The 13,116-nt window shown below is 41.6% G+C and overlaps 2 protein-coding genes across 7 annotated transcripts in view; one reads left to right on the top strand and one right to left on the bottom strand.

Annotated features, from left to right (window-relative positions):
• Positions 1-11,139, bottom strand: part of LOC142373460 (NACHT, LRR and PYD domains-containing protein 12-like) — a 65,918-nt gene extending 54,779 nt beyond the window's left edge. For both annotated transcript variants that reach the window (XM_075456726.1, XM_075456727.1), the window contains exons 1-2: positions 11,054-11,139; positions 3,526-3,663 (exon numbers count right to left, since the gene is read on the bottom strand). In XM_075456726.1, the coding sequence (XP_075312841.1) occupies positions 3,526-3,662 (137 nt within the window). In that variant the 5' untranslated portion in view covers position 3,663; positions 11,054-11,139. The remainder of the gene's footprint in view (positions 1-3,525; positions 3,664-11,053) is intronic.
• LOC142373457 (NACHT, LRR and PYD domains-containing protein 14-like) overlaps positions 1-13,116 on the top strand; it is a 337,305-nt gene that overhangs the window by 216,609 nt on the left and 107,580 nt on the right. The window lies entirely within an intron of this gene.

The raw sequence follows: 13,116 nt of genomic DNA, 5'->3' as shown, positions 1-13,116 counted from the left end.
CTGCAAACACAAACCAGGAAATATTCTACACCCAAAAAGTATTTATTTATATCTTTACATGATCAGCTGCTGGTATTCTTTTTCCTTTTTGTCTTCTTCCCTTCCTGCTTTGTCTGCAGCAGTTGCTGCTTTTCAGTGTGATAGATTCATAGATTCTGATGTCAGCTGATGCCAACTCCACCTGTTTTACCTGAAGGAGCACATGTAAAACAGTCAGAAAACATTTTGACTTATGGAGTGGATAACTAGCATTGTAGTACCACTTGGTTGTCACACCCAGGGAATGGAGGACGCAAGAGCAGGAGATGTTATATCCAAAGCTTTTATTGTGGGAGCAGATGTTATCAAGACTCTCCAGAGAGAGAAACAAAACAGGCTATATAATGATTATATATATATATATATATATATATATATATATATATATATATATATATATAGTTGTACACTTCTCCAAAATTAGAGAAGTATATCTATGAAAATTTATCAAGGAAATCAAAACTACTCCATTATGCGGATGAACAAACAAAAGGGTCTATCAAACTTTATCTTTCACTAAAAGTCACTCCTGCGACGGAGGAAAAAAACAAATCACCTCTTCTAAAAAACGGAGGAACTACACTATGAAAATTTACAAAACAGAAATCACTCCAACTGGGAGGAAAAACAAGAATGCTATAAAAATAAAAACTTACACTGTTACTTTAACAGGACTAATTTATCAAACATCAAAAAAACAAAAAACCTCTCTTGAAGAGGAATAATACCAAAAGGCAATAATTGAAAACGTGGCTGTGGTCAGGCTTGGAACAAAGGCGAGAGTGATGCACATCAATCGGACAGATACGACACACTGGCACAAGACGGGGGGAGACGCAGACTCTTATGCACACAGGGATAATAGGGAACAGGTGGAATCATTCACACGACAATCAGACGGAGCACGAGAGGAGAGTTAACCTTTCAAAATAAAACAGGAAATGATGAGACAAAAACCCACTTGACCTCACTGCGGTGTGACATTGGTCAGATATCCATGGTTTGGGTTAGTTAACCAGATCACTTAAGCTGGGCATACACTGTGCGATTTTTGGCCCGATGTCGACAAGATTTTCACTCGTGCGACTATTTTGGAGATGGGGCCGAGTTTTGGCTCAATCGTGCGTCTCGCATCGTGTAGTATACATGGGGTAACGACAAACGATTAAGCCCTCCCGACCACCTCCCGATCGATCGGATGAAAATCAAACTTGTCTGAAATCCTGGTCGCCCCTCGTGAGGCTCTCACACAGTTGAAGCAGTTGCACGAGCCAATTTACCTCATCCTGTCACACTACGCATGCACGAACATAGGTACGGAAGAGAAAATTGTCAACAGAAGAAGAAGAAGACATGGCAGCGACCGGCGACCGGCGACCGAGTCCGACGTGTCGTGTATTGTGAGCAGCCAGATCGCATCAGACCATCGGGTCGTACAGTGTGAGCTGTGACGTTTTAACGATTCACTCGTACAGTATGAGCGGCAGCTGAATACCGCGATTGAAAAAAAATCGCACAGTGTATGCCCAGCTTTAGACAGATAAACTGGATATATTGATCCTGCTTCATAGAACCCTGAGCTGCTGCCTATCTTGGTCAAGACATTTTAAACGAGAGAAAGGATTTCCTTTTTAAATGACGGCTAAAAACATGTTTGTTACTTCCTGTTTAACATCATGTTCTGTACCTGCAGGAGATTGTTGCTGTGTATGTAGCTCAGAAGAATCCGTTTTTAAAAACATTTTAACACACTTTTAGCCTGGGCCACCAAACTCAGACGAGATTAAAACAGCATTTATTCAGTCTGCAGCAGTGAGTGTTACAGCCTCTGACCTCCACCTCTGTGTGTTTTGTTGACTGTTGCCACCTGATCAGGAGTCTGAACCATGAAGCATGTCTCCATGATCTCATCCTACCTGACAGATCGCTTCTACCAGGTCACACTGAGAGGGTCTGTGTCGAAGCCACGTAGGCTCACCACTGGGGTTCCCCAAGGTTCGGTCCTGGGTCCTCTTCTTTTCACCCTCTACACATCATCTCTTGGTTCTGTCATCCACTCCCATTACTTTTCCTACCACTGCTATGCAGACGACACCCAGCTGATTCTGTCTTTTCCCCCTTCTGACACCCAAGTGGAAGCACGCATTGCTGCGTGCCTGGCAGACATCTCGGGGTGGATGTCGATGCACCACCTTAAGCTCAACCTGGACAAGACTGAGCTGGTGTTTCTCCCGGGGAAGGGCTGCCCATTCAGAGACCTGGCCATCACCATGGATGACTCTGTGGTGACATCAACCCGGACCGCGAAGAATCTGGGTGTGACCCTGGACGACCCACTGTCGTTCTCGCCAAACATCGCATCAGTGACCCGTTCCTGCCGATTCCTCCTCTACAACATCCGGAGGATTTGCCCCTTCCTCACCGACAAGGCAGCACAGGTGCTCATCCAGGCTCTTGTCATCTCCCGCCTGGACTACTGCAACTCCCTCCTTGCTGGCGCCCCGGCTTCTGCCATGAGACCTCTGGAGCTGGTTCAGAAAGCTGCTGCTCGTCTGGTGTTCAACCTCCCCAAGTTCTCCCACACCACTCCCCTTCTCCGCTCTCTACACTGGCTCCCTGTAGCTGCTCGCATCCAGTTTCAGACTCTGGTGCTGGCCTACAGGGCAATGGAAGGAACAGCTCCTTCATACCTCCAGGCTGTGGTCCAGCCCTACACCCCCGCCCGACCACTTCGCTCTGCGGCCACCAGGCGCCTGGCTGCCCCGTCACTCAGGGGTCCCTGCACACGATCGACACGGTCACGGCTTTTCTCTGTTCTGGCACCCCGATGGTGGAACGATCTCCCGACTGATATCAGGACAGCTGAGTCGCTGCCCATCTTTCGCTGCAGGCTGAAAACCCACCTCTTCAGGAAACACTACCCTGCTCCGTCCTAGTTCCTTACGCACTTATTGTTTCCTCCACCACTGGCACCCTCTATATTTTCATTACCCCATACCCGAACCAGGGTTTGAATCCCATTCCTGCTTTTCTTACCTCTTTTATTTCTTCCCCTACCCGAACCAGGGTTTGCATCCCCACCCCGCTGTGACTGGATGCAGGTCATCAACTCCGTTATTCTATTCATTCATTCATTACGGTCATTTTGCAGACGCTAACCAAAGCGACTTACAATAAGTGCGTTCAACATCGGAAGGCAAAAGAACTTCAGGTCACAAGAACTCATAAGTGCATTTCCTTCCAATACCAAACAGCTAAGAGCAAAACTAGTGCTAGAGTAAGTGCGATAAGTCAGGTACCTCAGCCTCTCACCAACTGCACACCAGACGCTGCTCAGACTGATCTGATTGGTAGTTAATCTAAATAACCAAATTATACCCCGAATATGTTCAACCTGCTTCATACCCTGTTTGGGTTGCCTGTATACGTTACCATGGTGATATATCCAGATAATAAGCTGACCCCCTTCATCAGCAGCTCTCTTACTTTGTGTCTGATGGTCCATCACTGAGTTCTGGAGGTTTGGATGGGTCCCTGTTGGTAGACAGACCGCTGGATGCTGCAGACTCTGCTCTGTCCTCCTCTTCCTCCCCACAAACTCTCGTCTTCTGGGCTTCAGCCATTCTGAGAGAAGAAAAGAATGAAGACCAACACGACTGTTTAAGTCTCACAGCCAAACAGAAACAAGTTCTTAACCTCCTGCTTTTCCTTCTGTTCCCAACCCAGTCCCACAGAAAAACGTGTAATAGCTACGTTGGTCCACAAGGGAAAACGTGGTATTGTCACAATTTGGCCCCCAAAATATGTGACAATAGCACGTTTTATTTTGGCCCATTCATTTACATTGCTTCGCAACCAGGTCACGTGACTATCAAGTTTTCCTCAGCTAAAAAAGGAAAATGACCGACTGTCAAACTTTTTTCTGTGAAAAACAACATTTTAAGAAAGCATCTGCATTTGTATGCATTTCGTTAGCATTTCTAGCGAAAACTATGCATAATATTTTCAGAATCTTTGTTCAGAGAATGTAGACGATCTTTCGTTTATTAGTTTCGCCGAAGATTTTGGATATATTCAGGGTATATTTTGATCTCCTTGAAAAAACGTAAGAATAACACGTTTTGTACCGTTGTTAAGGTGGTTGCTATGGACGCTGCTATCTCAACGTCACCGACCTGCGCCGACATTACCCGTACTCAAAGTTGGGTTTGGAACTGGGTCAAAATAGGTAAGCAAACTGTGATGACTTTTACCTTGATATTTTAGCTCGGGTGTAGGCCGATGTACTTTGTCTGCCGTTAGGTGTGATGAAAACAAAAGAATGCCACTTTGCAGAAGCCTGTGCTAGGCAGTTTATGGAGGTCGCTAATCTGTGGGGGATAGTTGACAAAATCTGCTCTGTTGGAACAGGCAGCGCTCCTAATATGGTGGCCGCAGGGAGGATACTGCCCTTCGAGCATCTGCCGTGTGTTGCACATGTTGTACAGAGAGCGATTGTAATGTCACTGCGAGAAGGGGTTTTTGATGCTGCACTTGCCAAGTGTCAACAAATGGTGGGACATATCAAACACAGTCCGGCCAACGCAGATGAGCTGAAAGTCCAGCAAACCTCCCTTGGGCAAGTTCAGGAGCCGCTCGTGCAAGATGTTCCAACACGGTGGAATTCCACCCTTGAGATGATCAAGCGCGTGTGGCGCAACAGAGACGCACTGCACACAACGCAACAGCAGCACCACCTGGCCCTCCCAACAAGTGCTGAATATGAGAAGTTGGCGAAGCTAGAGAAACTGCTGGAGCCATGCATGTGAATAAGCTGGTCTGCCCTAATGCTGCGTGTACACCAAGAGCGACCTCGCTGGAGAAGCTTCGCTTGAGAATTTGCTTTGGTAGCTTTGGTAGCTTTGGTAGCTCGTGACGTCACATTTAGAATGTTAAATTCTTAAAGGCCCCGCGGCTGTGCAGCACCCCCACGGAAAAGAACATGAGGAAAGTGAGGGCAGGGACACGAGTAAACGTGTTGTTATTTACAATTTGTTATTCAAGATATACATCACGTTACAAATGATGTAAAACTACATTAGGTACACCTGAGAAGAGCAGGAATAGCAGAGGCAGCTGTGAAAAAGAAACTAAATTCGAAATAAAATCCGAAATAAATCAGAAATCAAACTTAATTGCAGTGAGAAAGGTATGCGTGGGGTTACTACACTATTGTATTGAAGCACTCGACACGGCAATTGCAACAGTCTCAGGATTAAATGACTATTGTTTGGATAGGAACCAAAGTTTACACATCTGTTTCCGCGAACCCCGCGGATTGCCGGACCCCTGAATGAGCCATTTTAATCTAGATTAATTTCAAGATTTCAGTGAGATTAATCTAGATTAAAAAAATTAATCTATGCCCACCACTAATATATTTATATATACTGTATATATATAATTTTTTGATCATAAATAATACTATAAGTATATCTATGCACCCTATTTGACTGTTATCAGTCTATTCAATAGACGTTATCAGCACACATCAGTCCTGCTGCGTTTTTTTTTTTTTTTTTTTTTTTTTTTTTTTTTTAAATCAGGTTGCCAGATCTCGTCTTTTATGTTTGTCACACCAGGGAAGTTATGTTTCATGTTTTATGTTTTAGGTCACGTTTTGGTTTTCAGTCCATGTTTAGTTTTTAGTTTTGTCATGTCTTAGGCTGTGTTCGAAACCGCCTACTTCTCCTACTATTCCTACTAGTCATACTTTTTTAAGTTCCCGGATGTACACTAGATGCATATTAGATTCGCCGAAATGTTGAGTATTCATCATGAGGTTACTTGTCACACTCAAACTACCCAAGATGCAACGTAATGTGACGTCGCCCATCGCCATTTGAACGGTCAAATTCCGTTAACGGGACGAGAGCAGTCAAAACGGTATAACCGGAAGTGCGTTGCTCACTGCGGCTAGTTTTAGTAGCGCCGAATTGTAAATAGCCGGTATTTTGTCAGATTTTCAACACCTTGGGGGTCTAAATGACTACTTTCTCGCCTGAAAATGTTTCAAATGTTGCTAAAGTTATATATTTACAGAGCACCATGCACGTTTTGACTGCACAGGCACTAGAGAGAGAGGGGTGTGGGGAGAGGTGTGAAACCTGTGCGTATCTGTCCAAAGCGATGCTCTGTTCAACGAGCGTTCAGGGCGACTGCTTGTCAGAGGGCGAGCTGATTGGTTCAGTCAGCAAAATAAGCCAATACAGCAGAATATACTAAAGTGTATCCATGTCTAGTGAAGGTGAAGAATGATGACACCGTGGCGAGGTGCACTGTATGCAGCAGTGACTTCAGTATTGCCCACGGCAGACTTAATGACTGTAAAAGACATGTGGAGGTAGTTGAACGCGCCATCATCTGCATTTTATTTCTGTAGGTTAAATGCTGTTATAAAATAAAGCAAAACGTATCAAAGACTTATTTAAAGTATCAATACACATTTAGTTACTAAATTGTGTAGGCTTATATCTAACTAGCCAGCTACAGTATCTAACTATCTATATCCAGCCTGTCTAAGCCTTTTAAAAAATCTTCAATTCACTATGTTGATAAATAGGCAAAATAAATTAAGCGTAAATTAATTAAAGAAAATATTTAGAAATGATAGGCCTAATTATCTGTTTTATTCTTTAGGGACCGCACCATATTAGGGAGGCTAAGCGCAGGGAAGGCTGCTCCCATATAGCTCAGTTATTTTCTGCAGAAAAGCAAAGTCTCACTGAGAAGGTCACTGCAGCAGAGGTGTATTTCACATCATTTGTTGTCAAACACAATGTGCCATTCAATGTCTGTAGGCACACTGGCAAGATGTTCAGGAAGATGTTTCCAGATTCAGACATAGCTAAACATTCTGCCTGCTCCTCCACCAAAGCAACAGCCATAATGAATTTGGCCCTGGAACCTGAATGTTCAGAGGATATGTACAAACTACTTCGCACAGAAAAAAAGCCATACAGCATTTTGGTTGATGAAAGCATAACATCATGTGTGAGAAGGAATGTGCTATTTTAGCCAGGTACTACAGTGAAGCACAGGATAAGGTGGCAGTTGGATTTATTGATATGCCAGTATGCAATGATGCCAAAGCTGAAAATATATTCAACTGCATTGCATCATCCATGGAAGAGAAGGGCATTGAATGGTCCAACTGCACAGGATTCAACAGTGACAATTGCAATGTCATGAGTGGCAAAATCAACTCTGTCTTGTCCAGAGTGAAAGCACAGGCCCCTCACATATACAGTGCTGGCTGTCCTAGTCACCTGGTTAACATATGTGCCAAAACTGCTGCAAAAGAGCTGTCAATGTCACCCGAAGAATTGATCAGTGGCATTTACTACTACTTTGAGAAAAGTTCAAAAAGAAGAGAGGAACTGAAAGAGTTTCAGGAGTTCTGTAATGTAGCCCAACAGAGAGTACAGAAGCACTGCCCTACACGATGGCTTTCTTTGGTGAAAAGCTCGGACCATCTGCTAAACCAGTGGCCCGATTTTAGTTCTGACTTTGAATCCCACAGTGAAAATCAGAAGTCCCGTGATATATGAGAAGAGGCTGACAGACCCCATGATGAAAATCGATACTTGCTTTCTCCACAATGCCACACAGTCTTTTGATAAATTTAATTGGATTTTTCAAAACAAGGCACCCATTCTCTTCAAATGAAATGACAGCGTTGAAGAGCTCCTGCATGATATCGGAAGCAGATTCATAGTGCCAAAGGTGATGAGAGAGCAGAATGTGCAGGAGATAGATGTGAGCAACCCTGCACTTGACTTGGATTTATATGCTGTCATTTTAACTACATTCTTTAGAATGAAAATTGAATGAATCTTATCATTAAGAGCTTATGTGTTTACTTATTTCATAGAATCCTGGAACAATATGAGGAAAATAAATAAATAAATAATGGTTAAGGTGTAATATTAACTGATTGGCAAATTATGCAAAAAATAACTAAAAATTATTACAATAAATTATGCTACCTAGACAAATATACCTCAGTCCTAAGGACTTTTATGGTACTTAAGGACATAACGGGGGGAAATTGCAGAGTCACTTTGGTTATTTGGCAGACCAAATAACCAAAGTGACTCTGCGTTCAATGGCGATTTTAGGTGGTGGCCAAGGGTGGCCAGGGCCACCACTGAAATGTCATTGGTCACCCCGATGGCCACCCTAGAGGTAAATTTTTTTGTTTGTTTGTTTTTTTACAGTTTTGCACATATCACACACACATCACACACAAGGTGGACAGCGCTTGTCCACAAGACAGGGGAAAACAACAACCAAAAAAAAAAAAAAAAAAACAAAGGGGAAAAAAGAAAATACATAAAAAAAAGTTCCTACCTAATAGATCTGATAGGTAATTGATCAAGTTCGTTCGTCAACACAACAAACAAGAGAAACGCTGTCAGTCAATGGTGATGGCTGGCTGACGGATCTGGGGTCAGTTTTACATTTTAAACTAACAATAATGGACTGATGCTGCAGAGAGCTGATTTCTGATCAGTTTTTCGAGTGACCATGCAGGTCTGGGCGGCTATGGCTTATTTTGTTCAACATCTGGCAACCCTGCTCAGTAGAGCCAACGCGAGATGAACACTGCCTGTCACCTGCAGCTCCCGCGAAACAGGATCAGAGAGCCCGCATCCATTAACTGGATTTATCGGATTCATACAATAAGGTATGGTAATATAATGATTTATGTCGTAATTTGCTCTGAGTGTGTAGGGGAACTTTATTCAGCAAACTTTATAAGAGGAACAGCTAAAAGACGAGGGCACAAGACGAGAGGAGGGTTTTAGCTAAAACCGCAGCCTGCAAACCAGTTAGCCAGTTTCTTTTTTGTTGTTGCTAACAGGATAAATTGAATATGAAACCGTTCAGGACAGGAGCAGCATACGTTTCTTGAAAGTTGGGTACTTTCATGAGTAGGATACAGACAGCAGTAGGCTAGCAGTGAGTTCATTGATTGACTGGTTGCATTATTGAATGATTGAATTACATTTCATCCAGGGATATTAAGAGAATATGAAGAGAGGAAAAGATATTCAGAGCTTCTTTCTAAAAAGAAGAAAAGAGTCAGAGTCAGCGACAGCTTCTACCAGCAGCCCACACAAGGCAGCAGCCTAGTGATGGTGATGATGAGCAGTCCACTCCCTCAATACAAGATGGTAGGTTATGTATGGAAAGTTTGAATTACAGTTACATCTGTCTGAAGTACTACTACTACACACAATTTAAAAAGCTGACAAATGTTAAGATAGAAGAAGATGAGTAAGATTTGTATGCATGTGTGTGAGCACGTGTCTGTCTGTCTGTTATTTTAAACCATCCTTGTATTCCCACAGTTGACCAGCCACACTTGGAGGAGGAGGAGACTGACTGTGAACCAGTATTGTCTGGAACTCCACCTACTAAGCATGGTATGTCAGGTTCAGATGTCATTCATGAACATGTTACTTAAAGTTGTTGTGTACTCTCTCATACTGAGTTATTTTACGAAAATTGTTTATGATATTTATATGTGAATATATAGCATTTAACCGGATTACACCGCACTCTTGATGTGCCAAACATAAACAAAAACTGTGAAATGTATTGAACAAGGTCAGCAGACTGAAAGCTTGGCGAATTAAAATAACACAACAAGGATTTAAGTTAAGTGTGCAGACATTTTTCTTTCATTTTTGTGGATACATAGAAAACGCCAGACCAAAACATAGAAACTCTCAAGACAATATGAAGGACAATATGTGACACTAATCTGTCCACATTCAGTCTATGTATGTAATGGTTATTGTTTTCACTGCTTCAGGTACTAGCATGTCAATAGGTGACACTGATGACCGAGAGCTTGTTGTTCATGCTGCTCCACCTGGACCTCACGGTATGTTGTGACATTTTATCTTTTTAGTTCACACAGAATTATGATTTCCCTCTATTTTAAGCAACATTGAAACATGGAACACATATTCACTTTGCAAATTGTCATTTTAAATAAAACCTTGTAAAAACTGACTTATGATTCTTTATATTTTACAGACATTTCACAGTCCAGAGCAGTCTCTCTCTCTCTCTCTGTGTGTGTGTGTGTGTGTGTGTGTGTGTGTGTGTGTGTGTGTGTGTGTGTGTAATTCCCTGATTCCATGGCCACCTCAGACTATTTTTGTGCCACATCTTGGCCACCCTAGTAAAAATTGTCTGGATATGCCACTGTCTGCGTTGTGTTTATTGAAGGAAGACAAGGAGTTTCTGGACGATTGGACATTTTATTTCCTGCGTGGGAACATAACAGGTTTGCATCAGTGCAATCGGTTCAGCTTCGCACAGCACACTCTGATGCAGCTTTCACAGACTGGAGATTGCACTACCTAAAAAAAAATGTCAGGAGCCGCCACTGGGAACAACTACACCTGGAGGTGCTGCCGGATTATACCACAGATTCTATAATAGTTATAATTCGTTATAGTGGCTGTGATTATACCTCAACCGATTAGCAGCTCCCTGAAATGAGTTTTTGGAACTTGGGATGTCTGAACTTTACATTTACCAAACATGGAGGAAAATAAGATCTAAATAAGACAAGCAGCGCGTGTTAGGCCTGGTCACAGCGCAGCGCGCGCGCTCCACCGGGGTGCGCGCAGTTTCAACAAAAACTATTAATGTTTAAAGTGTTGAATACCACATGTTTATCTGTGTGGGAGGAAACACGAGAGATGAGGAGATTTCAACCTGCCATTAAAGATAAAAAGTGTGTTTGTATGGAGATAAATGTTCAGTTATCTGAGCGGAAATGTAACATTAAGGAGTGTCCTCTGTTCAAAGTCTCACCGAGACGGAAGTAACTTCCTCACAGAAACTCCACAGTTCAATAAAAGTAGTTTGTGTGGAAGATGAACCGAACCGAGTTCCGCCTGTAAACGCACTCAGACTCTGGAGGGATAGAAGAAGAATGTTGTTCACTCACCCTGATGCTGACTTCAGGTTTCACCCTGCTGCTGTTAACCCAAAATGGAGCCTGAACACTTTAGTTTAATTTCTCCTGCCGAGCATTTACAGGAAATCACGTGGGCCGCGTGTACTGTATGTACCTGGATTTTCTGTTTTAATTGTCAACTGCATTCATTTAAGTGTGTTAAAGTCCCTCAGTTTTCAGTTTGATTCTCCTTTACATCATATTGATCCTTATTCCTTTAAAATGATTTATTTATTCATCTTATTTTGACCTCGTCATGCATTTTTCAAACAGATTTCATTCATAGATGTATTTACTTCAGTTATTTCCCATTTCTCCCCGTAGTTATTGTCCCAATAACAGCCCATTATAAATAGATCAGTATAATACAAGGGAACATTATGCAGAAATAAATACAGGAAAAAACTAATTAACACAGAAATAAATTCTATACATTCCAATTGAAATAACCAATACAATTTAAATCTCAATTAAATGAACAATTAAATGAATGCGGTTTCAAATTAAAGCAAAAAATATATATATATATATTTCACATTCTCCACATTAACTGATTATTTATTTGCATCGACAGGAAGAGCACAAACTTTCTCTTTTTTAGTCGGGGGAAGAAAAAAATCTAAAAGTATAAATGTACAAAGAGTATAGAAGCATCATGTATAAAAATTGCATCGCTGTAAAGAAAAACATATTAATTCAATAAGTTTTTACAGTCTTGGGAATTTCTACACCATTGATGTCGGTGCTGTATTGATATAGTCGTTTAAAAAAAAGTAGAAAAAAAAGGTTTTCTGTCAGTCAATTTCCTTTCTGTGGATATGAAATTTACCTAAAAATAAAACAATTTTTGATGGATATATTTTGTGTTTAATTTTGAAAGACACTTCCTTGATCTTATTGTTTAGACAGAATTTATTCCTGATCAACCACATTTTTTCCATTCCACATCTCTATAAAGAGATTTCCCAAAAACAATGAACTGATCAAAGTATCCAAAGGCATATTATGGCGCTGTTGTATTTAACTAAAATACAGTGTAAAGTTCTGTTGCTTCTTGAAGAAGCACGGGAATCAGTTCAAGTGAAGAAGATAAGAGGTTATCAGTAAAAGGAAGTGAAAAAGACACTTTAGGCACATTTATTCAGTTAAAAGCAGCTCGGGAATATCATGGATACTCAGTTCACTTCTCTGGATTAAATACTGTTTCTGGAGGTTTCTTCAGGATGGAGCTCAGAGGTTGAAGTGAATCTAAAATCCGTGTTTTGTGTGTTTGTGTTCAGCTGTGACTCTGATGATGAGGAAGAGGAGGAGAGGAGAGGAGAGGGCTTTCTGCCTCTATTTGGAGGCTCACGGTTTGATAACTTCTCCATCAAAGCTCTAACCTGACTCAGTGGCTCCGCCATGTGGCAGAAAGGTGTTACTGCAGCCAAAGTTTCACGTTCACATAAAACATCTGGCTGAGTCGTAAAAAAGGGAACCGAAATAAAGTCAGCAAAAGTTGCGTTGTTCTCCTTTAGTTCTGTTTGGAGGTTCAGTGTCTTTATTTTGATGGAATTTAAGTTGACAGCAGCACAGAGAAAATAACCATCACGACCAGTAGCAGAGCTAACTGCTAACTAGCTGCAGTTAAAATGCTAGCAGAAGTTAATGTCCTGTTTACGGGCTGTTTTTGAAGATGAAATGATCACAATAATCCCTCAACCTGCTCGTAGAAAGTTGCTAAATACGGGGCTTTTCAGCAGGTGGAAACAGGAAGTGTTATTAGCTAACTAGCAGCAGTTAGCATGCGAGCAGAAGTTTCCGTGCTGTTTTAAGGTGAAGGAAACTTTTTTTATTCATAACTTTATTGCTCCATTTAACATTTACATACACTGGTAAACATGGCAGTTTCAACTGTCAGTGCACAAAAAACAGCTTCAGAGCGAACATATGGAAGATTTCAAATAAAATGTTCACTAAAATATGAGTAATAACAATAAAATAGAAACAAAATGATTAAGGCAGTATTACAAAGTACAAGGGGAATACAGGATTGATTCAGTTTTCTAGTTTGT

Source organism: Odontesthes bonariensis, chromosome 23 (assembly GCF_027942865.1).
Source record: "Odontesthes bonariensis isolate fOdoBon6 chromosome 23, fOdoBon6.hap1, whole genome shotgun sequence".
NCBI lineage: Eukaryota > Metazoa > Chordata > Actinopteri > Atheriniformes > Atherinopsidae > Odontesthes > Odontesthes bonariensis.
Note: the sequence above shows the minus strand (reverse complement) of the source record. Positions and strands in the feature narration are given on the sequence as shown.